We start from the raw sequence: 25,843 nt of genomic DNA on the forward strand, positions 1-25,843 counted from the left end.
TAGATTTGACAACAATTGGTTCCCAATTAGTTATTTTCCTTTGCCAGGATCCTACCAGGATAATGCAAAAAAATAGCCGAGTGTGCTATAATTTTGGTTCGTATTGATTGAGTCCAAAACAGAAATTTGCCTTAAGGGCTTGTTTTCATGAATCATTGGGCAAAGAACCGATAGGTTGTTTAAAGGCTTGAAAATTGACATCTTCACAAAGACAAATTTCAAACAAATCCGTCATTGACACCTGATTAAGTGTTTATCTCCCATCATCGGTCAAAATTGAAATGAAAAGTCCAACAAAGGGAAAAAGTTAGCTTCACATCAACAAGAGGCTACAAGTGGCTGCGTTGAATTGGGAGGTGATTTTAATCAACAGGAGAAATATAGCTCGACAAAAAATCCTCCCATTTGTTCTCGAACTTCATCAAGCACTGTCTTTTTCTATCCCCGCGGAGCGCACTGTACTCTATAGAGTTGAGAGACAACTTCTTCAGGAGTCGCAAATCCATGTCCCTCCCAGCCAAACCCATGAAAGTCTCGTAAAAATCAAAGCTCAAACCGCGCCCACCCCACATGGCCACATCGTCACTGGCTATCACCAATCCTGTAAAGTTGGATTGGATCAACACTGAGGCAGGATGGTTTCGAAGGTCGTGGACCAAAGTCAAGACCTGGTTGGATAGAGGACAGATCTCAATGGCCACATTTTGATCCAAGGCCATTTGCCATGCTTCGGGATGCCGAGTTATGGCGTATCCATGACCTAACCGTGAGGCCCCCAATAGGATGCCATCAATGATGTTTTTGTCGGTTGCTTGGCCTTGCCAGTTGGTCTCGCCGGCATGGAAGAAGAACTCTAGGTTCGGGTATGTCTCCTTGATGGCCAGAATATCCTCAGCGTATGCCACGAGATAGGTGCCAAGGTCTTCTTGTCCCATGATATCCATGCCAGCAATTAGATCCGGATACATCTTTTGATAATCGCCGATGGAAGCTAACCAGGATGGGAAGTCTTCAAGGTCATCGTTAATCCTTGAACGAGAGAGAATTATGTTGAGGCCACAGAAATCGGGATTTGCCGAGCTAAACTCGGTAGAGATCTCTTGGAAGAAGTCGAGAATGTCCGTAGAGCTCATGGGATCGCATGTGACATTGTTGGTACAGTATTGGGCGTCAAGAAAGGTCCGAATCTCGAGGAGTTGGACATTATCCTGAAGCATTTCCGTCATGGCTTGCCAAATGTAGTCCCTGAGAATGGGCTTGGAGGAAATCAGCGAATGTATTGTATCCCAGGTTTTGAAAAACTTTTGCCACACTCGGTTGATGTCTGGGTAGGTATCATACGGATCAGAGACCTCCAAGGATAAAAAACTCCTTAAATAGCGATCAAAAACGACTGGATCTACTTTTCTTCGTTCTTCTGCCACATTGAGCCAGTCACAATTTGGCGGGTTCGAGGGAAATGGGAGCCATGAGAAAATAAGGTTTTCGTCTGTTGGCTTGATGCACATGAGTAGATTTGGTTGATACGTAATATTGGCAATGACCCAATCTAAAGAGACGATTGAAAGGTCATGGGTGTGTAAGTTCCCTCCTTTGGGCATTTGCCGAATAATTTGGAACACTGTGGAGGCTTCTATCTGAGGTTTGGCGAGGAAGAAATGTTGACTTGGCGGAAAGTGCGACAGCTGGAATGCCTCGTCAAGCTCCTTAAACTTGGCATCCATGAGAACTTGGTTGAACTGAATCTCTTCCAAAGTCAGGGCAAGATCTGAACCAAGGTAGGATTGATCTTCCTTCTCCAGGACCTCATTGCGCTCAGCGAGATATTCACCAATTGTCTTAGATTGGATCAACAAGAGCACTTGACTGAGCACCACAAGAAGTTCCAAGACATGCTCCATCCTTAAGGGCCTTGCGAGTCAATGTTTTATTATCGCGAACTGAAGCCACTTGTTTGAGTCTTGTCGTCGGATGCTCTATTCTTTATTTACATACTTACACACATATACACGTGCAGAGTAAGCTTTATCGCTTGCATAATTTCCCTGTTACTCAAGGCTGCCTTTTGACTGATGGATCATAGCATAAAAATGCGAGTTTTCATCGCTCAAAAGGTGTTGCGGTGTGTCAAACTCCACCACTTGGCCTTCATCAAGAACCAGGATTTTATCATAGTTCAAGACGGTGTTTAGGCGATGAGCAATGGTAATCAAAGTCTTTCCTTCCAACTCTCGGAAAAGAGTCTCCTGTATCGTCTTATCAGTCTCGGCATCCATGGAAGCTGTCGCCTCGTCAAGAAACACGATTGTATTGTCTTTGAGTAACGCTCTTGCCAGGCAAATCAACTGTTTTTGACCCACTGAGAAATTGGACCCACCTGAAAGTAGTAAAAGTGGTAAGAACCAAATTAAATGGCAGCCTTCCAACATAGACCTATAAAAGAAAAAAATGCACCGCACATATATACGCACCCTCTTCAACTTGGTGCTCAAGACCGGCGGAAAAGCGTTCGATATGAGTATCCATGTGACAATTGGCGAGGCTATCCCAGATGGCATCGTCCTTGAATTTGTTAAAAGGGTCAATGTTCTGTCTGATGGTCCCTTTGAACATGACAGGGTCTTGAGGAATCATTGTGATTTGAGATCGAAGGGAGTGAAGACCCAACGGCCGGACGTCAATCCCGTCTAAGAACATTTGACCACTCCAAGAATCTACCAAATTCAGGAGTGCCACTGCCAAAGAGCTCTTCCCGGCCCCTGTTCGTCCACAGACGCCGACTTTCTCGCCGGATTTTATGCTTAGGTTGATGCCCTTGAGAACTGGTTCGAGATGTTCGTCGTAAGCGAGAGTGAGGTTGCGGAACTCGATGTCCCCCTTTTTCACCCATCGGCGATCTTTGGGATCGGCACTTGGCTTTTGCCACGGCCGCTCCAAAGGCGCGTGCTCCTCTGTCTCGCGGATTCGCTCCAAATTGACGGCTTGCTCCTCCAGTTTACTACCGTTTTGAAGGACCCAATTGAACGTTTCGGTGACACTCAGGGCATAAGTGATGCTTAAGCCCACCCATCCAGCGGTCAAGATATTCCTCTGAGCCACTGCCACCAGAGCAGCGACCAAAACCACAATGTTCCCGAGGGCTTCACTACGCAAACTCAACCAACGAGTGGCCATTGCGGAAGTGTATTGGAAACGGAGGTATTCTTGCACTCGAGATTCAAACTCGTCATTGAATATCTTCTCGTGTTGAAAGGCTCGGATGGTCGAGATCCCTTGGATAGTCTCGCTGAAGTGAAGGTTGATGGGAGATTTGGTACTGGACACGTACCGCTGGAGCTGGCGAGAGCTCGGAATGTACACCCGAATCAGGAAGGTGTAGACCAGAACCAAGGGCACTATGATAATCATGAAGATGGGTGTGGTGATGCTAATGACGATTAGCACGGAAGTGACTTCCATGAAGGTGAAGAGAAAGCTCGATAAAGCATTGGGCAAGGGTTGATCCACTACGTTTAAATCAGCTGCAAACCGGTTCATGATACTTCCCGTTGGAGTGATGTCGAAAAATCTTGTTTTGGCCCGAATTATCACACCAAACAAGGAATTGTGAATGATTTTACTGCCCCTGGCACAGGCTAGAAAGAACACAAGGTTCCTCAAGAAGCTCAAGACAGCTTGAGCGCCTCCAAAGGCGCCCAATACCCCAATGTACAAACCATTGGCTGGCTCCCTCTTTAGGCTGGAGGATGAGTTAACATTGGCCTCAGAATCACTCAGGACATGTGAGTTATGGTCGGACCAAGCTGCCAACCAAATCGTGGTTCCAGTGGAAATTGCTTGATTGGCCATGAAAAGGCCAAGGATGAGCACGCACAAGGGAATGCCCAAGGCTCTCAGATACTTTTGGTAGGCTTGCCCTTTCACTCTGCCGGTCAGAACGTCTTCGTCTTTCAACCTTTGCGCCAAGGCAGTCTCTTTTTTATCCTTCGCCGAGGGTTTTTTGAGCTTATCAAACTTGTTCGTGTCTTCTTTTTGGTCCTCTTCAGGCTTCGATTTGTTTTGTTCTTCTTCCTCCAGAGACTTCACTAAACGTGATATTTCCAATGATGAAGTCATGACCTTGCCTGGTGGGCCAAACTTTGCCACTTCTCCATCCTTCAAAACGGCAACAAGGTCAGCTTGGCTTAGAATAGATGTGTTGTGAGTGGCCAATACTCGCGTTGAATGCCTTAGAATCCCATTGTTGCTTAAAACCTGTTCAAAGACGTGGCTGGCAGTTTGAGAATCCAATGCTGATAAAGGGTCGTCCAAAAGGAAAATGTCGGCGGAAGAGTAGGCTGCTCGGGCAATGGCAATCCTTTGCTTTTGACCACCGGATAGATTGATCCCCTTCTCGCCAATCAACGTTTGGTCACCATCCATCAGTTGATGAAGGTCCTGCTCCAACGAGCAAGCTTCAATAACCTGTCGGAATGAACAAGGGAATTAAAGAAAGTACAAAAACACTAACAGCTTCCCCTTCTGCTGGTCTTTCAAAAAAAAAAATGATATTAAGATTGCAAGTTTCCATTTGTGTGTACAAATGGCTTATTGTTTCTGACCACTCAATTATTCCCAGAGGTTCATAAAGAGTACACCGTGACCGTAAAGTTCTCACACCATTGAAGTCTAGCGGCATTTTATATTTCTCGCTTCATACCCACTGCTTCTCAGAATGAAGAAGATGTTTGGGTAAACAAAGGCACCTGCTAGTAAATGCCTAATACTACCAGGCTGAGATTTTGTCTAAAATAGCCCTCCCTGCCCATGAAGAGGAAGTTCATCACAGGCCCATTGACCCCACAAGAAACTCACCCCCTTATTTTTATTTTCTATTTTTCTGCAAGATGGTGCTCCACCTCAAAAAGTCAAAAGTCTCGAAAAATGTTTGGAAACGCATGTTTATCTGACCTTAATTCCATCGAGAATAAATGGACAGTCCTTGAAATGAGGGTCAGCTCGATGGGACAGGCCTCTTGGAACAAACACCTTGAGAAGCAGCTTCAAGAAGGATGGTCTGGGATAGAGCTAAATATCTTTTGGTCCTTAATTGCGTCTATACCAGAGTAAGATGAAAAAGGTTGTTGAATGGAAAGATAATTAGTATTTACATTGAATGCTAAATGAAAAAAGTTACTCAGTCTATTCAGAGAGACCTTTAATTATGTTAAAAGTATACCTGGTTTATTCTAGACGAAGGAAGAAGAGAACTCAGATGTGGCAAATCACTCACCTATTCTAGAAACATCGATTCTGAACGACATCTTAAATGCTGTTTCCAGCACACGTATTGCCATCTCTTCGTTGTTCAAAGGCTTCATGCTGGATTGTCAGAATTAGACTTCGAAATAAAAAGTTGTCATTTTGGTCGACATAATTTATAAGTTGGAAAACGCAAAAAGGGGATGAAATACGAAAAAAAGTTGCGAAAATTTGAAAACAGCTATCAAAATACGAAAAGTTGAAAATGTGAAAAAAGTTGTTACGCGGTCAGAAAGGTTCTTCCTGTTACATAATGCTTGGCGCACAACTGCATTTACTTCTCGGTGGTTTCTTTGTTTTTCATTTTATTTACATTTTTATTATTGGATCAGCAAAGGAAATGTTTGTCAATTTTAGACTCAATTGAACGTTTGCGCCAAAATGCATGGGCTTAACAAGTCGATTGTCTAGCTACATCTTGGAAATGCCTGGCCCCTTTGGGCTCCAACTAGCTGAGCAGGTTTGCAAAAGCTCGAGCACTTTTCAAGCCTTTCTCAATACGAGAGCTTTGGCCAGAGTAAAATCTGTCCAGTGACGCGGTCGTTCTTGGTTGGTCCAAAGAGATGGAAAACTCGTTCCTTCAAATCTTATTTGTTGAGATTTTGAACATTGGAGGGGTTCCCATTTTGAGAATATCCCCACTCTTAAGAACAAGTTCACTAACTAACCTGTTTGTACCACTGATGATCTGGTTTGTCTTTGGCAAAGATGATGTTGTTCTTCACTGAGGCATTCTGAATCCAAGCCTCTTGACTGACGTAAGCAATGGTGCTACCATTCACACAAACTTCACCTTCAAGCCTCTCAGCTTCACCCAAAATGGCTGCAAGCAGGGTGGACTTGCCCGAGCCCACTTGGCCCACCACTGCCACCAAGCAGCCTTGAGGGACACAAACGGTGATATTCTTCAGAATAGCCGATGATAATGGACCTGCCTCTTCCCAACCGAAGTGTCCATTTTCTATTTTAATTGAGTACTTTAGATGAGGGCTGCATCTGGCTAACTTCACCGGAGTTGGCTCAAGATCCTTGGTTTCGAAGAACTGGTTGATCCGCTTGATGCTCACAACAAGTCTCAGTGTCTCTGTGATGGACCACGGGAGAAGATGCATTGGAAGTCTCAGAAGGTTGAAGAGAGCAATGCAAACAAAAACCTTCTCTGCTGTCAGGTGGTGGCTTGAGCTGACCGACACGTAAGTGGCAAAGCTGGCCAGGGTCACCAAGATTGGAGCAGAGCCGAACACAAAATTGATGAAGGCTTGGAGGGTGGCCTTCTTTTTCAGAAATTTCAGCTCGTGAGTACGAAGGGACAGCACTTTGTCGGCGAAGGCTTCTTCCCACGTGTTGAACTTGATGATCTTAATGTTGCTGAGGATCTCATACATGGATCTGATCCTTTGATCCTTGACCTTCATGTACGCAGACTGAAACTTCCGATCATATCGACTTGTGACCATGTTGAATGGAATTAGTATCAGCAAGATGACCACGCCACTGAACACAGAGGGACCGAGTTCTTGATAGAGGAAGAAAACCGCCAAAATGATCTGGAACGGCATTGACCAAACCATGTTGAGTCGAGGGAGAACTTCTTCAATAGTGGATGCATCTGAGGCCATGAGATTCAAAATCTGCCCCAGAGTGTACTGTCTCCGAGCAGAGTTGGAGAGTCTCAGGGACTTTTTGTATATCGCAGTGACCGTGGCAGTTTTCATCTCCATGCCAGCATGGTAACATTGCTTCCAATACTGTTGAAGTACCAGGATTTGAACCAGGTTGACGCTGAACAACAAGCAGGCCCAAAAGTAACCTTTCCAAACTCCTTGCTCTGGATCGTTGGTGGATTGAGCAAACCTTATGAGGTTCTTCAGGATCTGAGGGGCAATGAACTTCAAGACATCTTGGAGCACTTTCAACAGCACGGATTGGAAGAACCTTTTTCCAAAGGCTTTAATCAAAGCCCTTTCAATTTGAGGCTTGTCCGTCTGCACGAGACATGTCTCTAAATCAACTGTGACCACGTCAGCATTCCCTATGTCTGCTTCGCTGTCCACTTTATGTTCACTTCCTGTTGAGCTGTACGCTCCATTTCTTTGGCCAAGCCGTCTGATGTTGACGCGGTCAACTGTGAAGTGTCTATTAAATTTGCCAGTGATAGTTTGAACCTGGAGATCTTGGCCCAAGTCTGGCACAGAACTCTTCAGTAGCGGAGTTTTGAAGCCACTCCAAATCAATGGGTTCAACCATGTGAAAAGTAGAAGTGACGGAGCCGAAGCGTTGAGCTCTGAACTCCCCAAGGTGTTTTCAGTGTTCGAGGCCTCCGAGAAAAACTGAAGAATAAGCCCGGACAAGATGAACGAGAAAAACACGAACTGAATCCCGGCCCGACTCAACTCATAGACTTGTCCTGAGTCATGCATGTAAAAAACCTGAATGGCGGATACCAAGGTTGGAACCTGGAACACCATGAGGATCAACCAAAAGAAGAGCTGGATAAACGATCGGGCGTGGCCCTCCTGATGGTGGACAAACGTGGCACACGTCTCCAAGGCAAAGGTGCCAATGAAAATGAGGGACGCCAACCATTCACCGGAGGGCCGGGCACCATGTTGGGCAATGTTCAAGAGATTGGCGATCTGAATCACGGCCAATGCGACGGCAACAATAACACGAGCAGAAAAGAGAGGGAATTTCAAAGACAGGCACAATCTGTCGTTCCGATGCGTCCAGAACAGGGTTGCGTAAAAGCGCACGAAAAGCCAAAAGAAAGCGCACGGAATGTAAACCAACACCGTGTGGTGAAAGCAGGGGGTAAAATCTGGCCTGACGTCATGAGTTGTCAGGTTGAAATCCCAAAACCTCTCGTGGCAGAACCCCATGTCCAACACGATCGATTGCTAGGTAGGTAAATGCCCGACTTGGTCGTTGAACAATTTGTGACCACTGAAATGGTTTTGAACAACTAATCCGAGCCATCGAAACCAAAACCAGTTCTCCTGTCCGCAAACTCGTAGTGTACCTGAATTGGCCACACTTTTCATGACCCTGTGATACGGAAAGCATAGGTCATTGTGCACGAAATCATCCATCCCGTCCTCTATGTGGGAAATTGAGATGGATAAAGTTAACCAAAAGTTCCGCTTCGTTGGCCTGCGACTATCCTATTGCTTTTCAGCAAGCGAACCTACCATTGGTGCCAAATTTAACATAATTCTAGTCCTATTTATCGAAACGGGAGGATGAAGTGCATGAAAAGGATGACATTCATCGTATATCCAATTGTTTATTTTCCACATTCCACAATCACAAACGGTATAGGCGGAGGTCAAAGTTAAAATGTTACAGCAACGTAATGATAAAATTAAAGAGGAGGGGAGTTTTGATAGGCTTTCTTATCATATTAGTAGTAATTCGTGAAAAATTGAAATTGAAAGACTTAACGGTCCGTGAAATAGTACTTAATGTGGCGGGCCCAAGTTGCCGCCAATGACGGGTTTACAAATTCATTCATCATCAATATCGAAAATAAAAAAACTATTTAACCCCCACATTGATATTTGGGATCAGAAAGTACTATGCAATAAGCTAATAATTGACTACTCTTTTGACGGAGGCAAATTTTGTATCCCGGAGTGCAAAAGGTCCATAGACCAAGCTAATTTCATGTTGTACAAAACGTTTTTTAGTGAAGTGTTTGAGAGTGGGAAACCGGCTGGTTATGGTATCACATGCATAGTGATAGACTCCTGTTTGCGTTGGTCATTAATGAGATTAAATACTCACAAAAGGAATCTCTTGTTCTGATAATATGTTGACTCGATTTGCTTGTCGTACTTTAACATGAATCCATGCTCAGTTTATCGCATGCTGTTTTTGATTTTCTCGTATCATACATGGATGGACAACTGGCCATTGATCATCAATTGTATGTTTTAAAAATATTCCTTCAAAAGATCAATGTGTTCATTACCTTCTTAAAGTCATTTTGAGAACTGGAATGCTACCCCAAATTCTTAGTGAAAGTATAAATGATAATCACTCAAATTCTTCACAAAAGAAATGGCAAATACCAAATATGTTGTTATACATACAGGCCGGTGCGCTTAAAATGCAACATTTTTTGATTTAGTAGTTTTGAATACGCACTACAAGGCAAATAATGTTGTAGTACACGGGTATGGAATTGAACGCAATCAATAACTAGGACCTAGAGCAATGTATGTTACTCGATGTTGCCTGTCCGGAGCGGAACTTAAAGCACCTGTCCTTGATGAAGCTCTTTCATCTTAAGATAGACACCTGACAACTTGCCCTTCAAACGCCCAAAGATTGCAAAGTCGAACAGTGAACAAACCTGGGCTGTGGGTTGACCTAGACAGCTTATCCAAAAGAGCCTGGGGTGTGAAACTTCAGAACATTTTGCCGCTTATTTGCATTGTGACACCTTGCCACAACCATGCTTCTCCATAGGTGGTTTGAGCCCAGGGAAACACATACTGAGTTAATAACTTGCGATACGCGTCGGCATTAAGGCTTTGCCATTTTCAATCACCTTCTCAAAACACTGTTCTTCCGAGGTGCATTGGGTTTGGGTTCCAAAACGAACTGCGAAAAAAATAGCAAAAGATCAAAATAAGTGTTGCATTTGAAACGGAGAGGCCTGTCTATTAGAGCCAAATTCGTAGGGATGACGTTTGCAGGTGAATACATCGTGTAAATCTTAAATGAGTTTGATGTTAAGTATCGAATCCTTCAACTTTTATCTCTTCTTTAAAAGTTGGCGGGGTTGAAGGCCTGATTGACATTCTTGCATCAAGTTATCCGGTTAAACGTGCGGTTTTTTTCGCTTAACAGAGTGGTTTGCTATACCAGACACAGTCGTATGAATCATGAAAAAATCATCCAAATTACTATGGTCAAAGAAATATGATCAAAGGCAATAAAACATTATTTTGGAACTCTGAGACTGTTCCATTCAATATACTTGCTGAAAACACTATCTCCATGGAAAAATGGACAAATTGCGTCTTTTGACTTGTTGGTAATCTTGTCGAGTGTGCTCAAATAGTTTTTTTAACAATGTACTTGTTTGCGCCATGTATGATTGCCGGATGGTGGCTGTTGACTAGATATTTATTGATCGTTTGTGGAGGTATTAATAATAAAGGAAAATGTCTGTGGCGAGTATGATGGTAGGAGCAGGAGTAGTAATAAATGTAAATTGATATCGGTGACTAGAATATAACAAAAAACAAAAGAAAAAAAATCGTCAAATAGAACAAGAAGTATTGCCAAGAAAAGTTTTAAGTCTAAGAAAATCAAGTGGCACGTTAATTGCATATTTTTACTTATTCATGTTGTTGATGAAAATGCACGTTTTCCTGAATTACAGAGCTACATTCAGCAACCTATAGTTGATTCAAGAAGATGTGCATTGCTTTAAAAATCGTGCCATTTTAAGCACTTGAAATGTTGCCTCCAAATCAAGTGCTCCTACAAAATATGCCTGTCTTGGGCCAAAGAAAATCGCTTCATTTCAAACCCCCAAGGGCTTATTACTTCATTACTCCCCATGTCTTGTTGGTCAAATGCGCAGAGCCACTTTTTGAGCTTGTTACTGGATTTATCAACGATTACAGGATGAATGGGTATGTTAATGCTTAGGCTTGGATCAGGTTTAAAGTTTGCAATTTCAGATTGTAAGCGAATCCAGTTTCATAGCTATCACTGTTCCTATTGAGAGAGACACCTTTGAAGGGGAATCGATTGCATTTGAAACTTAGCCACGAAATAACCATGATGTACTCCTGTTTTGGTTTTGCTTTGCTCTTTTAAGGAACCAAGAAGAGATTTCTATAACACATGAATGGTGTCTGATATGTGGGACCGCACTTTCAGTTGTGTTGTGCAAGAAATTTACCAATAATAATACATTCATACCCCCTTTTTGACGTGCACACGGCAGCATCATTCTTCTGGCTAGTAGCTACTTACAGCACAAAACGTTCGACCAATTCGAGTGCGATTGACAACCATAAACGATTGTGCAAATGCAGTAAATTTAAGATCAGAGGACTTACTATAAGTAAAGCATTGGAGTGGTGGTCAAAATGGGTTTTCAGAAAATGCAAACCAATTCAAGATTGTACAACTAGTTTTCAGATCACTCTTGTTAGAGTTAGAGCACCCAATGCACGCCTTGTTTTGGAAGTGCTTAATCTTAGAATGCCCTATGACCATACACGAGGTCCTCCACGTCCATGATGGGGTTGGGCTGAGATAAATCCGGAACTAGCATTTTTTTTTTTCGATTTTGTTGCTCCAACTGAAAGGCCGAGTGTTGGGGCATGTCGAGCCCCTCCTTAACATCGCCATCAACGAAAAATTCTCCATGAACTTGAACCCAGAGGGTGTTTAGACCTGTCAATAGGACACTGAGCACACATATTGGTCCATTAAATCCCAGAAATCTTGTCAGGATCAATTGGCATCCTTTGGACCCAGGTCAATGTAGCCCCTTTGTTCTTCCGATTTTTCACCGTTGAATTACGGATGGCATTGAGGGCAATGACAAGAGGAAGTCTAACCATTCCCCTCAAAGGAGTGTTAATACCCTGAAATCCTTCATTTTTAGTTATGCCTTCTGTGGAAAATATACAAAATTTTCAGAATTTAGCGGGAGCCACTTTGTTATCAGAGCCTAATTATTCAATAAAACGACAGTAACTATGATCAGAGGTGGGCACCTGTAGTGATAAAGCTACTGCAATTATAGTCCGTTGTCTGACATGTTAGATTCGTTCTTCGTTAGTTTGTTCATTTTGACGAAAAGTAATGAAAGGAAATCGAAATGAAACCAAGAGACAGGAAAACATGTGAAACACATAAAATATATCTCTGCACGTCAAAGATAGACTTTGACGAGAACACAATCATTATTGTGTTGCATTATCACAAGAAAAACACAACACAAGTCTTGGGCTTTTAAGACGAGTAAGAAAAATAGAATGAAAAGTGATTGTAAGATAACGTGTTCCAGCTGATGCCAAAACTCCCAAATTGTACTGCAAATTTGATTCAAAGCTTTCAGAACGAATTTTCACCCTTTGGGACGATGGATTTTGCGAATCACGTTTTGTTAAAATCTTCAGTTTTTTTTTTTACTTCTTCAACTACAAGGGCCCTCTTGGGAGTAGCAAAACATGAATCTTTTTTTGTTGAAACTTGCAGCAGATATTGAAAACCATGCATGAACTGCGAATAGAGTGAAAAAAAAGGTTCTATCCATAAACAAAATCCAGCGTTGATCTAATCGGTAGCATCTTAGCTAGTTTTTTTCATATTACCTTATGTTGTTGCTCGTACGATTCGGGAATGCAGGAGACAATATCTACATTTTGTAATTCATACTTCTTGACCTGACCCTCCGTTGATCTGGATGTGCCTCAAACAATGAATATTTCTTTCCCACGTCATGCGCGATCGGATTTGCGTCAAACTCTCTGATGACGACATCGTGCGCTTGGCTTTCTGAAGTTGCATTGGATCATATGCTAAAATGGTATTTATCATACAGGTTTTTACTCAAAAGGGCCAATAACTGTGACTAACCCTGCCTCTGAGACCGTTTGGTTACAAGAGCTCCTAGAGATTGATTTGCCTTCATTATTTTCATGATCAAGGGAGATGTTCGAAGACACAATTTTCCTTCTCCATTTCTCAGGTTGACATTTGAGAAAGCCAAGAGAACAGCTGATATTGCACAATGAGACCGGTTCCATAGAGTCCGTACTCAGGAATTGGCAATGAGGACGACGCGATGAGAGAGTGTGTTCAATGGAGGGCTGGAAAGCAATCACGAGTTTGTTGTGTCTTTACGGATTCCTGAAGGAATTGCGACCTTCGGAACCATTCCTCACCGAGTATCTGATTAATCCCAAATGGAGCAATATCACACTCGAGCAGGCTTACTATGACGTCTATCCCGTGTGGACGTATTCCTATTTGGCCGTGTTGATCCTAGTGTTCCTGCTCACCGACCTATTGCGTTACAAACCCGTGATTGTGGTTGAGGGTTTTGCCTACATTGGAACATGGATTTTACTTCTCTATGGGAAGGGAGTGCCCACCATGCAGGTAAGATTACCATCGTCTTTTTTTTGCGTGCAATGAGGCGAAATTGACTAGGTTTCGTGAGTCGAGCTCTGACCAAAATATTTTCTTTCCAGCTCATGCAATTTGTGTATGGTGTTGCAACCTCGACAGAGGTGGCTTACTATTCTTACATTTACACCAAAGTGAACCAACAGCATTTCCAGGCAGTGACATCCTGGACCCGAGTGGCGTTGCTCCTGGGACGGTTCCTGTCCGGTTGTTTGGCTCAAATCTTGACATCATCGGGTAAATCGTAAAAAGCATGTTAAAAAGAAATGGTTTGTTTGTTATTAGGTCATATTCGCAGGTCTGTGCGACTATAGAGGCTTGAACTTTGTGTCTTTGGCCAGTGTCTCTTTGGCTACCGTGGTGTCGTTCTTTCTGCCAAAAGTCACCAAGACCATCTACTTCCATCATGACGATTTTTCGCCAGTGAATTCTCCGGAGAACGAAGCTCTAGAAGGTAATGTCAAGCTACTTGGTTTTGCCTTGTCACAAAATCTTTTTTTGACTGACTTTGAGTAGCAGGATATTGAAAAGGTGACTCGGAATCCAACAATCTATGCTTACTTTGACTCGCTCGAATAAAGTGGAGAGACTATACAGATGATACAAGGAAAACGTTCAGTTTCCTGTTTAGAGCTATTGTAAATGCCAATTATGAACACACTGCGCAAAAAAAGAGACCAATTTGGGAAAAAATCATCCCCTCTCCAAGTGACATGGTCTCATATTTTTACAATTATGTGCAGGGAAGGTCGATTTAAATGTCTTTGAACTTTGGGATACTCTCATTTCGCTATTTCTAATTCAACTTGTTTGCAACCAATTTCAAATTTTCTGCCACGATCAGGAAATGTCAAGCAGGAAGAGCAAGATGACCTTGTGACTGCCTTAGAGAAAGCATGGTTCAATGTCTCGGGCGAGATTGAGCGTACCGGCTGAACATTCATGTTCCAAATTGAGATTATCAACAAATTGACAGCAAAAAGTGGGCTTTTTTGAGTTATAGCAATTTTTCAAAGTGACATTGAAAATGGGCCACCCTGTAACACATGAAAAATATTTATGAAATGGCAACGATTAAGCTAACCAAGAATAGAAAGCGGAGTGTTGGAATATTTGTCAGTTCATTCGGTTCCGTTTTCCTGGTGTCAACCAAATTCTGAAGGACGCCACAGTTTTTTAAGTACGAGAAGAAAAAAGAAATTGCTCAGGCTGAAGATTTTGCCAAAGGTTTACGCATATCTCTTTCCACCACAGACACCTGGTGATGCTTTCCTACAAGACACTGGGCATGCCTATCTTTTGATTAATGGAATGACCGAGAGGTTAGCTATGGATATTTTGTAAAAGTTTAGAAGGCCACTCATTCTCAAGCAGTTATCTTGCGTTCCAACGAAGACAGACCCACACGTGCAAACGATCACGGTATTCCAGACCTTTGGACGACACTAATAATCTCATCATTCGTAGAACAGACAGAATCTAGACGTTCGCTTCAAGGGTACTTTATGGTCGGAGAGTACCCTAGAGTAATCCCCAATCCATATTCCAGCTTTGGCTCATGGGATGACGTCGTAGGGGCCGAAAAGAGGTTTGAGAACACTGGGACGCAAAATGATAATGAGTGTCAATTGACTTGCCCTGTCAGCTAGCTCAGCTCTTGCTCTTGCACGAACTTGAAGGTCCACTTTTCCATCTTTCAGATCACTCAATAGGTTCGGGCCCCTGGGCCCGTGCTTTGGCCAACGTTCGAAGAGACTTTTGCCAATCCTTTGGCAATCTTTATATCCTGAAATGGAGTGTGTGGTGGGCCCTTGGGATGTGCGGGAACTTCCAAGTGGGCAACTACATCCAACCCCTATGGGAGACCATCCAACCCGTCCAAGGGACGGACCATATATACAATGGGGCTGTGGAGGCCCTTACCACTCTGGCAGGTTCGAAGAAGGCAGCATTTAATCATCCCATGGGAAAACATCAATTCGATTTGGTTTTGTGCAGGGGCGTTTTTGGCGTTTGCCCTCGGATTCGTGCGGCTCAATTGGGTGTTGGTGGGCGAGCCAGTCTTGTTCCTGCTCTCGGTGTTGGATGGCCTTTTATTGCTGGCCATCGCCGTGACCGATGATATTTGGGTGGCTTATATCGGATACTTTTTATTTCGGGCTGGTTATCAGATGCTCATCACCGTTGCCAGGTAAATCAAGAAAAAAGATAAACAGACACATCTACGAGTAGATAATTAAGGTAGAGTCTTTCCGCGCTCTTTGGGGGTGAATTAGTTACGAAATTGCTCGACATATTGGAGACGATTGTTACGGTTTGGTGTTTGGATTCAATACCTTTTTGGCCCTGTTGTTTCAAACCGTTTTGACGATGGTGGTGGCAGACGATATTGGATTGGCCCTACCACCCAGAACTCAGGTAATGGAAACATTTGTTTACTTGATAAATTGATAGTGTTATGAATCCAATACTGATGATACTAACAAACATTATGTATCCGCTCAATCAGTCGGGAAGTAGGGAAGTAAAAATTCACCTTCTTCTTATCAGGCCAACAAGTAATGAAATCAAGCAAAATTAAGCCACATTTTCATGATCAAATATTTCAAAGAGGACACACCATGTTGGTATTTTGGTCAACAACATTTCATATTAGCCACTGAAAGAAGGAATAGTACTCAACGATTTGACATTCGGGTGGTTTGCCGAGTAACAAAAGTTTGACCACAACACTTTTAGTTTGGGATGAACAAAATGTCGGGGCTTTGGTTATTCCTCAATAAGAAATGCAACCCATAAGAGGCCAGATTTTTGCAGAGAAGCAAAACCTCTTTAATGACCGAGAGATCCTGGTTCATTGAGGCAAAACCCAGTACGTATTATGTTGTTTTTGTTGAGCTAGAGTCCAGCCAAGAACTCGAGTTAGACAAGATGTTTGAAAATCATGAGACTCGACCCAACCCTACGAAATGTGTACGTATTATTGAATCACGACATTCCTCAACTTATGGGAAGGGGGTTACCCCAAAAGCTTCAAGTGTTTTTTGGTCACTACGAGAAAAATGACAAAAAAAAGAAAAAAAAAGACAGCTAGGGTGGTGTTACAAAAAGGTGAATAGATATGAGTAATAGTAGTAATGAGATGACAGTTCCTTTCTCGAAAAAATGCACTCTCGGTTCGTTTTACTGATTGGCAAATAGTTCACGAGACCCTCCTTGTCTTGTTCCAGTTCTTGGTCTATGGCTGTTTTTGGATCGTGATTGGAGCCATCTTTTTGATCATGTTTCTCCGAGCCATGGTGACCCAAAGTCTGTTCCAAGAAATCCAAGCTCAAGGCGTGTGGATCCATCCAGAGGCCTCGTCCAGTTCTTTGGAACCCAATCGACGGGAAGTTCCCTTGGGTTCCACCGACCCTCAGTAATCGACAACGCTTAGTTAGCATTTAACCAATTTGAACCCTATGAACGTAGTACACCTAATAGCTTCACTTTTCAATAGCAAAAGATGATATACTGTCTCGTGAGCGACGCTAGATTTTTTCTTATATTATACGTGTGTCAATTACAATAAATTCCGAGAACGAGCTATTCAGAAGTATGTAGCTGGATCTCGGGAGGTGGTGAAGTGTAGAAACTGATCGGTCTCCAATGAACATCATATTCCTCAGCACATCGAAGGAGGGAGGAAGGCTCGGCTTTAGTTCTTCTTGGGAAGCTTGTATTGAACGTAAGGCACATCAACGTCCTCTCCGTCTTTGTCGTTGCAGCAAAGTTCAAACACCAACGCCTTCACGTACGGGGGGATGGATTTCTTCGACACGGACTCCACCACTTTCGACATGGGCATCTTCAGACGTTCCTCTCGCTTTTCTGGGAAAGAGCAACAAGAACACGTACATATTAGTGTTCACGACCAGACTAGATCCGAGTGCAGTTCCACGTTTCAACTTCGACTCGTTGAAATTAGTCTTAAGAGGATAATTCAGAACACGAGACACACAGAACATTACCTTCGGAATTAATGCTAGTTCAGCACGAAGCCAAGAACAAATTGATGCCGTGTGCCTACAATTGATTGACTACCTCCTTTTTTTTTACACACGGAGACAAAAATAATGAAGTAAAAGAAAAAAAATTACTTACTTGGTGCCATGAAGAAGGAGTAGAGCATACTGACTCCTTGGGAAAGCATGGTGATCTCTAGCTGCTCCTTCTCCTTGAAATGATTCAAGAAGTCGGCCAATGTCATCTCCTTGTCGCCGTCGTTCTCGAGTAGGAATCGATCCCACAGGGTCCATTCTTTGTCGTAGTATTTGCCCACAGGGGCCTTGATCGGGTCGGAGAAGGTGATGAAGGGCAGGGCCAGGTTGGCAAACCCATTCTTGAACACCTCCACACTCTTGTGTCCCTGGACCAACTTGTAGAGCTCCAGAGCCACGAGCCCGGCCACCAGGGAGGTGGTGGTGGCAATGGCTGGGATGATGCGGCCAGCAATCAGTTTGGATTTGTGACGGTCCGCCGGGGCGATGCCGTAGTTCTCGGCCCGCAGGTTCGAGGCCGCCACGATGAAGTCCATGTGGAAGTTGGTGTCATCGTCCTTCTCGAACTCGAGACAACTGATCTTGAGGCCCTTGAACGAGTCACGGGGCGGCAGGTCTTGGGCCATCTTGGTCAGGGTCTCTTGGTCCGAGGTCTCTTGTTGGGCTTGGGCCTGAGCTTCCGCGTCATTGGCCGCGATCTTGACCCCGTCGCGGGGCTTGAAAGGGGTGACGTTGACGCGTTTCAGAATGGTGGCGATGTCCGACTCGTCGCGGGAGCCCTTGATCCCGTACACCTCGGCCATGAGATTGGCTCCGGACGTGACAAAGTCCATGTGCACCTGACAATTGGGATCGAACTCCAGGGCCTTGGGACATCGCTTGGGGCCCGACCAGAACATCTGTCCACTCGAGGTCTTTTGGTCGGCGGGGAAGTTGTGGAGCAACTGTCGGATTTGGTTGTGATACAACTCCTGGAAGTAGAGTCGGGCCCAGGCGACGCAATCCGCAAAGTCCGACGGCTTCTCGTCCACCAGCATCTTCTTGACCAATTCGATGGTCTCGATGGGCTGAGCACCCTGGAGTCGCATGGTCTTGTCGACGAACTCGGGGTCCTCGAGGTACTGTTGGGCGTTGAGCGGGGCCTGCGAGAAGGCCCCTTCAAAGAGATCGCGGGCCCACTGGAGCGTGTGCTCGATTTGGTTGGGAAAGTTCTTCAGAGTGCAGATAGGGATGCTCTTCTCGGGCGGATCCTGAGACGAGCTGTAGGACTCGGTCACGTGAGGGATGACCACTTGCGTGTTGCCCTTCGTGCCGAGCGTGCCCGACTCCAGCAGGGGCAGACCGTAGTACACACAACGACGGTCCATGTAGGTGCGGGCCTCAATGTTGTCCAGGGCGTTGGCCACGCCATCCAGCTCCTCAAAGAAGCCGTCGTGATAGGTGTCCTCGGTTTCGGGCCCGACTCGGTTCTCTTGGGATTCCACGTTCATGTTCGGGTTCATGGCCTTGATGGCGGCCGCTGCCGTCGAGGACTTGGCCTTCTGCACGTCCCAGGGTCGGAACAGGAATTGCCGGTTCAGGTTGGACTTCTCGATGCAGTCCATGTCCGTGACAATGATCCGGCCAGCCCCGGCCCCCAGGCCCACCATGGCAAAGTTCTTCAAGAGCTCGCAGCCGATGGCACCCGCACCCACCACGAAATACTTCTGATCGCCCAATTTAGCCTGGAAACTCCGGCCAAACACGGCGATTTGACCGTCGTACCGAGAATTCTGCGGCGCACACTCGGCCTCGGTCAGACCGGACAGGTCGGCGGGCAAGCATTCGAGAGCGTCGAAGTACATCCATTGCTTGACAGGCATGAACTTGCCCGAGCACGCCTTCATCACCTCTTGCGCCACGAAACCGCCCATGGCCGCCGCCATGGGACTCAGATCCCCGGCCGCCAATTTGGCGAACTGGGCCTGGAACTGCTCGAAGGCCTCATCGACCGGGAGGTTCATGTACTGCGGGTTGAGCGACTTGGCCAGGTCCACAAAGGCTTGGGCGTCGCTCTGACTCCACGGCTGGGGCAGGCGTTGCTGAGCCTGGCGGAACTCGTGGAGCGTGATAAAGGCCAAGTGCATGAGCGCGGGTCGGTCAAATTTGCCAAAGTCCGTGATCAGGAACAGACTCTCGTCGGTGAGGGCCTCGGACAGGGGCTTGAACGCCACTTGGGTGGGCATCTTGACTTGAGTGGCTATCCCGCCCTTGACGTAGGGCGAGAACTGGGACACGTCGCCGATGCTGAACGTGTACGGGCCCAGGACCTTGATGGGTCGGGGTGGGCCCCCGTTGAGTTCCGTCATGCCCTCGACCTCGGCAAAGGTGACGTGATCGCCGTCCTCCAAACCGTGGCGGGTTTCATCTTGACAGGCCACGATGCCCTGGTCGCTGATGGCCGAGATCATGGCCGTGATGGGCGGCTCGCCCGTGGTGTCGATCACGGTGAAGTTGGGGCCAAAGTCGTTGAAGACTTGGGCGTACAACCCGCGGGTATCGGCGATGATGAGGGCGATACCCGCGGGCCGCGTGATCTCACTGATGGCCAGTTGCTCCTTCAACGAACTCTGGGTCAGGACCACCACACTGAATTGCTGGATGAAGGCCGCGGTCAGCGGCAGGCTGGAGGCCGACGTGGCCACGTAGTTGTTCAACTCGGCCAACTTGGGCAGGGTGACCGTGGCCCGGTTCTGGCCCACATCGGCCTCGGTCAGATAGAACTGCGAGGACAGGTCCGGGAGTTGGCAGTTCTCCGTGTCGTGGAGGGTCACGGACTTGACGCCGCCCAGGATCACGTTCTTGGCCACCTCCACGCCCAGTCCCTTCATGCCGGACACCAGCACGTTGGACTGGGCCATCTTCTTCATGGCCTCGTGGCCCAGGACGTACAATTGGCGCGAGTAGAGACTCTCGTCGATGGCCTCCTCGGACCGAGCCGCTCCACCGCCATTGCCGTTCTTGGCGTGGCCGTTGGCGGCATTGCCGTTCTTGGCCGGGCTACTGGCGGTGGGGGAAGCGGCTGAGCCCGTCATGGTGTTGAAGCCGTTACTACTGGCCCCGTTCTGGTGTGGGTCGGTCTGGCCTGGTCCTGCTCCTGGTCCTGCTGGTCCTCCTCCGTCGACGGGCGGACTGTTGTTGTCCTCTTGGATTTTTCGTCGCTTGAGAGCCGGTGGCGAGTTGGGCGGCGAGTTGGCAGCGGAACAAGAAGGATCAGCAACGGCCAGGGCTTGCTTCGAGGTGCCGCTCTGGGACATCTAAGGGCAAACCAACCAACCGCATCAATGGCACCTGAACACGGCTTAGACTCCGAACGACCAACGACGCGGGCAAATGCGGGGCCGGAGAGTTGGACGCCGCTCGACTCAGAGCCCGGGGCGGATAGCCATTAAACTGTCCTAAGGTCTTGATAGGTCTGTACGTGTCTAGATTCTGCTAAGGGGTCTCTTTCTCTCGTTCTTTTCCCCCCCACACTCCTGGCCTCAATGACGGACTCGGGGGGCCCAGCCAGGCTTGCCAGACTTTGAAATAATATTCCGCCACATTTGGACAATTTTGCTTACTTCAAAAGGGAACACTATCATTATCAATGTACTAGGGCTCTAAAATGATCACTAAAAAAGGCTTTTTGAAATGACATAATATATTTTTCTCAGAGGAAAAATATATCAAACGGAAACCTTTAAGCATGTTTGAAAGCCAAGGAGCATGTAAAATGGCAAATTGGAACTAATTTTGCAAAATTTTGTGCCACTTTTTGCCTAATTTCAAAGATCAAAGGGTAATAATCAGACGAAATATAACCTTTCATTTTGATAGTACTGGGGATCATTTCCTTGTAGCGTTTAGAAGAGCCCATGAAACAAATCAATAAAACATAACCAGAGGTTTCAAGAACTTTCACATTCTTATAAGATCAAAAGTCTTTTAGTCTCCTGGTTTGGACCCCGAAATTGATACCCGGAACCATGTAGGTTTCTAAATCAAATTGGGTTCCTGTCAGTGCTTTATCTCTCAACTCTCCCTCAGGATGACGAGACCTGGACTACAATGAAAGTATTTTAACATTAGCTCTTTAATATGTAGAGTATTGGGATGCTAGTTGCATCTTAGGGAAACGCTTGAGCTGACTTTGGTTATTGTGTGAAAGCCCTTTGAGTCAAAGCTTGCACTAAAAAGAATTCCACCCAAAACCAACCCACATATGCCACCGGACAACTTGCAATATTTGTAAAAATATGTTCAACTCAAAATGAAAGCAACAACTAAAATTGGCGACATTACCAACCATGCTTTTTCTACAAGTTTCTTCAGGTTCCATTCCGCCAGATTTTTGGCCTGCCGCCATTTGAAATTTAAAAACCGAAAATACTTTTTTCATTCCGCCAGATTTTTGGCTTGCCGCCATTTGAAATTTAAAAACCGAAAATTTTCATTCCGCCATATTCCGCCACTTTTGAGTTATTTGGCGATGAATTCCGCCAACTGGCAATCCTGGTCCCAGCATTGAGAGCTCCTAGCTCCTTTATCTATTTCTTTTTTGTGTCCGTCATGCCTCCTGCCCGGCCTGGCTTCCGTCGACACCGACCGTCAGATTCAACCAGGCACGTCCGAGACCGCCCAGGCCAGTCGGGTTCTAAGCAGCCTCGCCTCCTCCTGTCAAGCCCATTCGGCCTCGAAAGCAGCCCAGACCAGGCCCGAAAAGCAGGCCAATGGCCGAGTCAGCCCACTTTCGACTAGGCCGAGCTCAAAAGACGCTGACTCATGGGCCAACTCTAACCTGGCCCACCCCCCCAGACTTGGCCGAAGCCGGCGAAGTTCAGTCTTATTCCAGGACCAACCTTTAAGTTGAAAAGCTAAGAAGCTCTCAATGGACAAAGACCAGGGACTGGCGGTCGTGTCTGACCCGACTAGTCCATCGAAATTAGACCGTCTGTTTGTTGGGACTAGTGGTGGGAGAAAATTGTCAGGGCATATTTCACATTTTAAAGGCCAGCATTGGCTTCACTGCCTAATGGCTGAGGAGCCTCATATACGATGGGAACTCCGACGAATTGAATTATTTTGACATTTTCATTGACACACCCAAAAGACGACGCAATCCAATCCGCTTTCAACCCCCCAAGAAATAGGCCAGAAATGGTTTCAGATGTCTAATAAAGGTTCAGCAGCACAGACACGCAAATTCTACGATTTCTACTCAATATCCAAACTGAGATCGAATGAATTGATCTTTTCAAAAATGACACGTTTGTCTATCTCTATCTCGGCTTGGTTCTAAGCAATGTCCTCTTCCTCATCAGCAGATCTGAATAGTGGCACACTTTTAGGTCAGAACAACTAAAAATACTTTTTTCACCTGATGACAACATGTAGTAAAAAGTCGAATAGGAACCTGCCAGATCCCCGTGTCTGACAAATGCATATTTTGGCAATCTCGGTGTAAACTCAAAGTTGTTGGTCTTTATGCATGTTTTTGGAGTTTGCTTGCATATTTCGCCCATCTCTAATTACGAACGACGGACTGGCTGGGGAAAAGTTGGACCATCCAAAGGTCTATAATTTCAGGCAGAATGTAGAACAAGTCCGCACACATTATCTAGAAGCCTTTGGAATAATCAGTACATGCGAATCGACATGTGCGAAAACTTACGAAGTCAATTTGCGGCTTCAATGCTTAGTAACAGTTTTCTTTCTTGGGAGTGTGTTGAAAATTTCCAACGCGTTTCAGTTGCCGGTGATATGGCACAATTTTATGAGGGGATTTTGTGGTGTTTCTCAATATCAAGATTTTTATATAGCTGGCCACAAATATTACAAAATAATAGGAAGTGATCCCATTCTAATATGAATTTAGGCTTTCACAGCGAAATAGCCAGGTCATGGTTAGCTTTCCGGTCAAATTATCAGCCTTCGACAGACATTTACTTAAATTGAAACCACTAGATACTGTTCGGATTTATTGATTGATGGGCTTGAATTTCTGTCTTGAAGTAAGTGGATCACTTGACACACCATTTTTTGGCAATTCTCGGGGTACAAGAAATACTCCCTCCAGAGAAGATTAGGTATTGCTCCATTTCTCTGAAACAGATATGTATCGCCTTGAACAGGCTTATCCTGGCCCGAAACAAATTGTATCATTGTAAAGCCCTGAATCTTGAAAAGTTTTGTGGAAAAGGCCACGTACTGCAGGTGTTTCGGATTTGAGGCAAATTGCACCTTGATTAGTGCACGAACTTCTGGAAATGTGGACTTTGAACGAGCTTCCCACCAAATGATAACCATTCTTGGTTATAGCAATTAAAAGCCATTTTTCGAATTAGTGTAATAAAACAAGAAACGTCAATCTCTTCAATTAATGGCAGATCATTGTTATTTTACTTACTTCTAAAGAGGTTCGTGCCAAAGTTATGTTGTCCAAAGTTCATGTAGTTGATCAATGTTTACCACATAACTTTGGACGTATCTCCTGAGTTCCCTAAGCATAGTTTTGGGCTCAAACTTGGCCAAGTTCATCTATGAACTAGATCTTGTGGTCGTATGAAGGGCTTACTTGGAATAAAGTGAACGGGTTACGAGGTTTTTTTTTTCTTTCGCCAGTTTCTACTCTTTTGTTTTGAGCTTGAAACCCTCCTTGCATCAGTTGCGCCAAAAGTAGGTCCAAATTCCAGATATCCAGAAAAATTGCCTCGTGGTTGTAAAGGCAAAAGGATATTTTCATAGTATATACAACTGTCCAGTTAAGTTCCATGTGGAATGTGTCCAGACACTGGTCAAGTTCCCATACTATCGTTTCATCGCTACAATCTCCATTGCTCTCATGGACGGGCAAGCATCAATCATTCTTGACTCGCCGACGTCAATACCAGACTAGACAATTCAGTCTCATTGAGAACGGACATTTTCTAACCCTAGCCGACACCTAGATCACCTATTATGACATTGTTATGATCCAATCATTAACCTTCATGTGTTGTCTGACCCAACAACGAATTCGTGTTGGCGGATCTGACCAAATTCTCGACCGAGACTTCATTAATCTGGATTGACGAATGGTTTCTGGAGGATGTTCTCAAACCACCTAAAACCTGGGTTGGGAGTTGGAACCCAACGGGTTTGAAGCCCTTAGGGTTTAACTGGACATTCGAGGCTGGCCACCCGCATCAATGGGCATCCATGGATCAAGCAGAAACATCAAAAGTGATCCCCCTAACCTAACCTAACCTAGTGGGCAAACCACCCGGGCCGTTAAACATCCTTGATGATGATACTACCCACAATGGGTCAATGGGTCATGATGGGCCCATACACAAAAATGGATCAATGCATGACAGGATGGGTGTGGCGTGTGGCCGGGGTTGTCAATACCAAATTGGATGGGTGGGTCTCTTCAGCTCACCTGAAATGCTGACAATCGAGAAAGCGATTTCTCGAGGCCACACCACCACAGATTGGTCGGGGATCAGCTCTGAACTCGGGAATCGGGGATCGATCGACCGAGAGGGGCGGGGCGGATCGGGGCGGGGCAAATCCGGATTAAATCGTGACTCAGCCAGGCCGCAGTACAGTGATTAGTGAGAGATGGCCAGGGATGCTCGTCCACCAGACTGACTTGAGACTCGAGAACAACCGAACCAAGTTTCGTTCGGCATCAAACAACTCTCGGCCAGGGTGACCATGGGCTGCCTCCCTTGGTCACCAACGAAAGTGGATAAGTGGAGGCTCTCGGGTAATCGTTATTCTCCACCGATTAGTTGGCGGTGCTACTTTTTTTAATCTTAACCTGACCGAATCAAACCTAATCTAACCTTACCTAACCTAACCTAAGCTAAGCTAACACGATATTTATAACCCCTAAATTCTCTATCTAAACCTTTTAGCATTTTGCCACAAATTAAAAAAAATGAGCACGGCCAACTAATCGGTGGAGAATAACGTTTATCATTCTCTCTGGGTTTGGGTTTGGGAGGGCCAGTTCAGTGCCGCCAGATGTGGTACGATCGGGCATATTTTGCGCTACTGGCCCCGAATGGCAACTATGTGATTGGCGTTTGCTATTTTTTCTTGACAAGGGTTGTGCTTTCAGCAAATCCACCAAACCACGGACTGCTAAAGATGTGGACTGGGAAAATTTGCTTTGTCTTAAACCGTTCACTTTATTCCAAATAAGTACTAGATGGGATCCCAAGATCTTGTTGAATAAATGAACTTGGTCAAGTTCGAGCCCCAAAACAATGCTTAGCGACCTCGGTTTAATATGTTCAAAGTTACGTAGTAAACACTACATGAGTATTCAT

General features: G+C 45.3%; 4 protein-coding genes across 5 annotated transcripts; 1 reads left to right on the forward strand and 3 right to left on the reverse strand.

Moving 5' to 3' along the window:
• Positions 1 to 340: 340 nt before the first annotated feature.
• LOC131882525 (adenosine deaminase 2-like) lies at positions 341 to 2,040 on the reverse strand. The gene has a single exon (XM_059229682.1). The coding sequence runs from the start codon at positions 1,899 to 1,901 to the stop codon at positions 363 to 365; it is 1,539 nt and encodes a 512-aa protein (XP_059085665.1). The 5' UTR covers positions 1,902 to 2,040; the 3' UTR covers positions 341 to 362.
• LOC131882526 (thiamine transporter 1-like) lies at positions 1,659 to 17,052 on the forward strand. Its single transcript, XM_059229683.1, has 8 exons — positions 1,659 to 1,778; positions 13,025 to 13,437; positions 13,530 to 13,701; positions 13,763 to 13,918; positions 15,165 to 15,398; positions 15,463 to 15,655; positions 15,741 to 15,882; positions 16,695 to 17,052. Exons 2-8 carry the CDS (start codon positions 13,138 to 13,140, stop codon positions 16,884 to 16,886), a joined length of 1,389 nt encoding a protein of 462 aa, XP_059085666.1. The 5' UTR covers positions 1,659 to 1,778; positions 13,025 to 13,137; the 3' UTR covers positions 16,887 to 17,052.
• Positions 1,968 to 8,225, reverse strand: LOC131882522 (multidrug resistance-associated protein 1-like). The gene is made up of 3 exons (XM_059229678.1): positions 5,970 to 8,225; positions 2,472 to 4,464; positions 1,968 to 2,377 (listed from the first exon to the last, which is right to left on the reverse strand). Exons 1-3 carry the CDS (start codon positions 8,178 to 8,180, stop codon positions 2,049 to 2,051), a joined length of 4,533 nt encoding a protein of 1,510 aa, XP_059085661.1. The 5' UTR covers positions 8,181 to 8,225; the 3' UTR covers positions 1,968 to 2,048.
• On the reverse strand, positions 16,986 to 25,156 carry LOC131882523 (ubiquitin-like modifier-activating enzyme 1). 2 transcript variants are annotated; one of them, XM_059229679.1, is made up of 3 exons: positions 24,946 to 25,156; positions 17,608 to 20,800; positions 16,986 to 17,334 (listed from the first exon to the last, which is right to left on the reverse strand). In XM_059229679.1, the coding sequence occupies exons 2-3, from the start codon at positions 20,798 to 20,800 to the stop codon at positions 17,162 to 17,164; spliced, it is 3,366 nt and encodes a 1,121-aa protein (XP_059085662.1). In that variant the 5' UTR covers positions 24,946 to 25,156; the 3' UTR covers positions 16,986 to 17,161. The 2 variants fall into 2 exon arrangements, with proteins under 2 accessions (XP_059085662.1, XP_059085663.1); XM_059229680.1 differs by lacking the exon at positions 24,946 to 25,156 and having other exon boundaries at positions 17,608 to 21,026.
• Positions 25,157 to 25,843: the final 687 nt, after the last annotated feature.

Source organism: Tigriopus californicus, chromosome 6 (assembly GCF_007210705.1).
Source record: "Tigriopus californicus strain San Diego chromosome 6, Tcal_SD_v2.1, whole genome shotgun sequence".
NCBI lineage: Eukaryota > Metazoa > Arthropoda > Copepoda > Harpacticoida > Harpacticidae > Tigriopus > Tigriopus californicus.

What these genes read in the sequence shown, in the direction of transcription:
- LOC131882525 (XM_059229682.1), bottom strand. Translation starts at nt 1,901, where the DNA reads ATGGAGCATGTCTTGGAACTTCTTGTGGTGCTCAGTCAAGTGCTCTTG.
- LOC131882526 (XM_059229683.1), top strand. Translation starts at nt 13,138, where the DNA reads ATGGAGGGCTGGAAAGCAATCACGAGTTTGTTGTGTCTTTACGGATTC. An exon ending in AGGGAGTGCCCACCATGCAG is followed by an intron (nt 13,438 to 13,529) that starts GTAAGATTACCA and finishes TTTTCTTTCCAG; the next exon opens with CTCATGCAATTTGTGTATGG. An exon ending in TCAAATCTTGACATCATCGG is followed by an intron (nt 13,702 to 13,762) that starts GTAAATCGTAAA and finishes TCATATTCGCAG; the next exon opens with GTCTGTGCGACTATAGAGGC.
- LOC131882523 (XM_059229679.1), bottom strand. Translation starts at nt 20,800, where the DNA reads ATGTCCCAGAGCGGCACCTCGAAGCAAGCCCTGGCCGTTGCTGATCCT. An exon ending in CTCCTTCTTCATGGCACCAA is followed by an intron (nt 17,335 to 17,607) that starts GTAAGTAATTTT and finishes GCTCTTTCCCAG; the next exon opens with AAAAGCGAGAGGAACGTCTG.
- LOC131882522 (XM_059229678.1), bottom strand. Translation starts at nt 8,180, where the DNA reads ATGGGGTTCTGCCACGAGAGGTTTTGGGATTTCAACCTGACAACTCAT. An exon ending in ATCATCAGTGGTACAAACAG is followed by an intron (nt 4,465 to 5,969) that starts GTTAGTTAGTGA and finishes TCATTCCGACAG; the next exon opens with GTTATTGAAGCTTGCTCGTT. An exon ending in TGAGCACCAAGTTGAAGAGG is followed by an intron (nt 2,378 to 2,471) that starts GTGCGTATATAT and finishes TACTACTTTCAG; the next exon opens with GTGGGTCCAATTTCTCAGTG.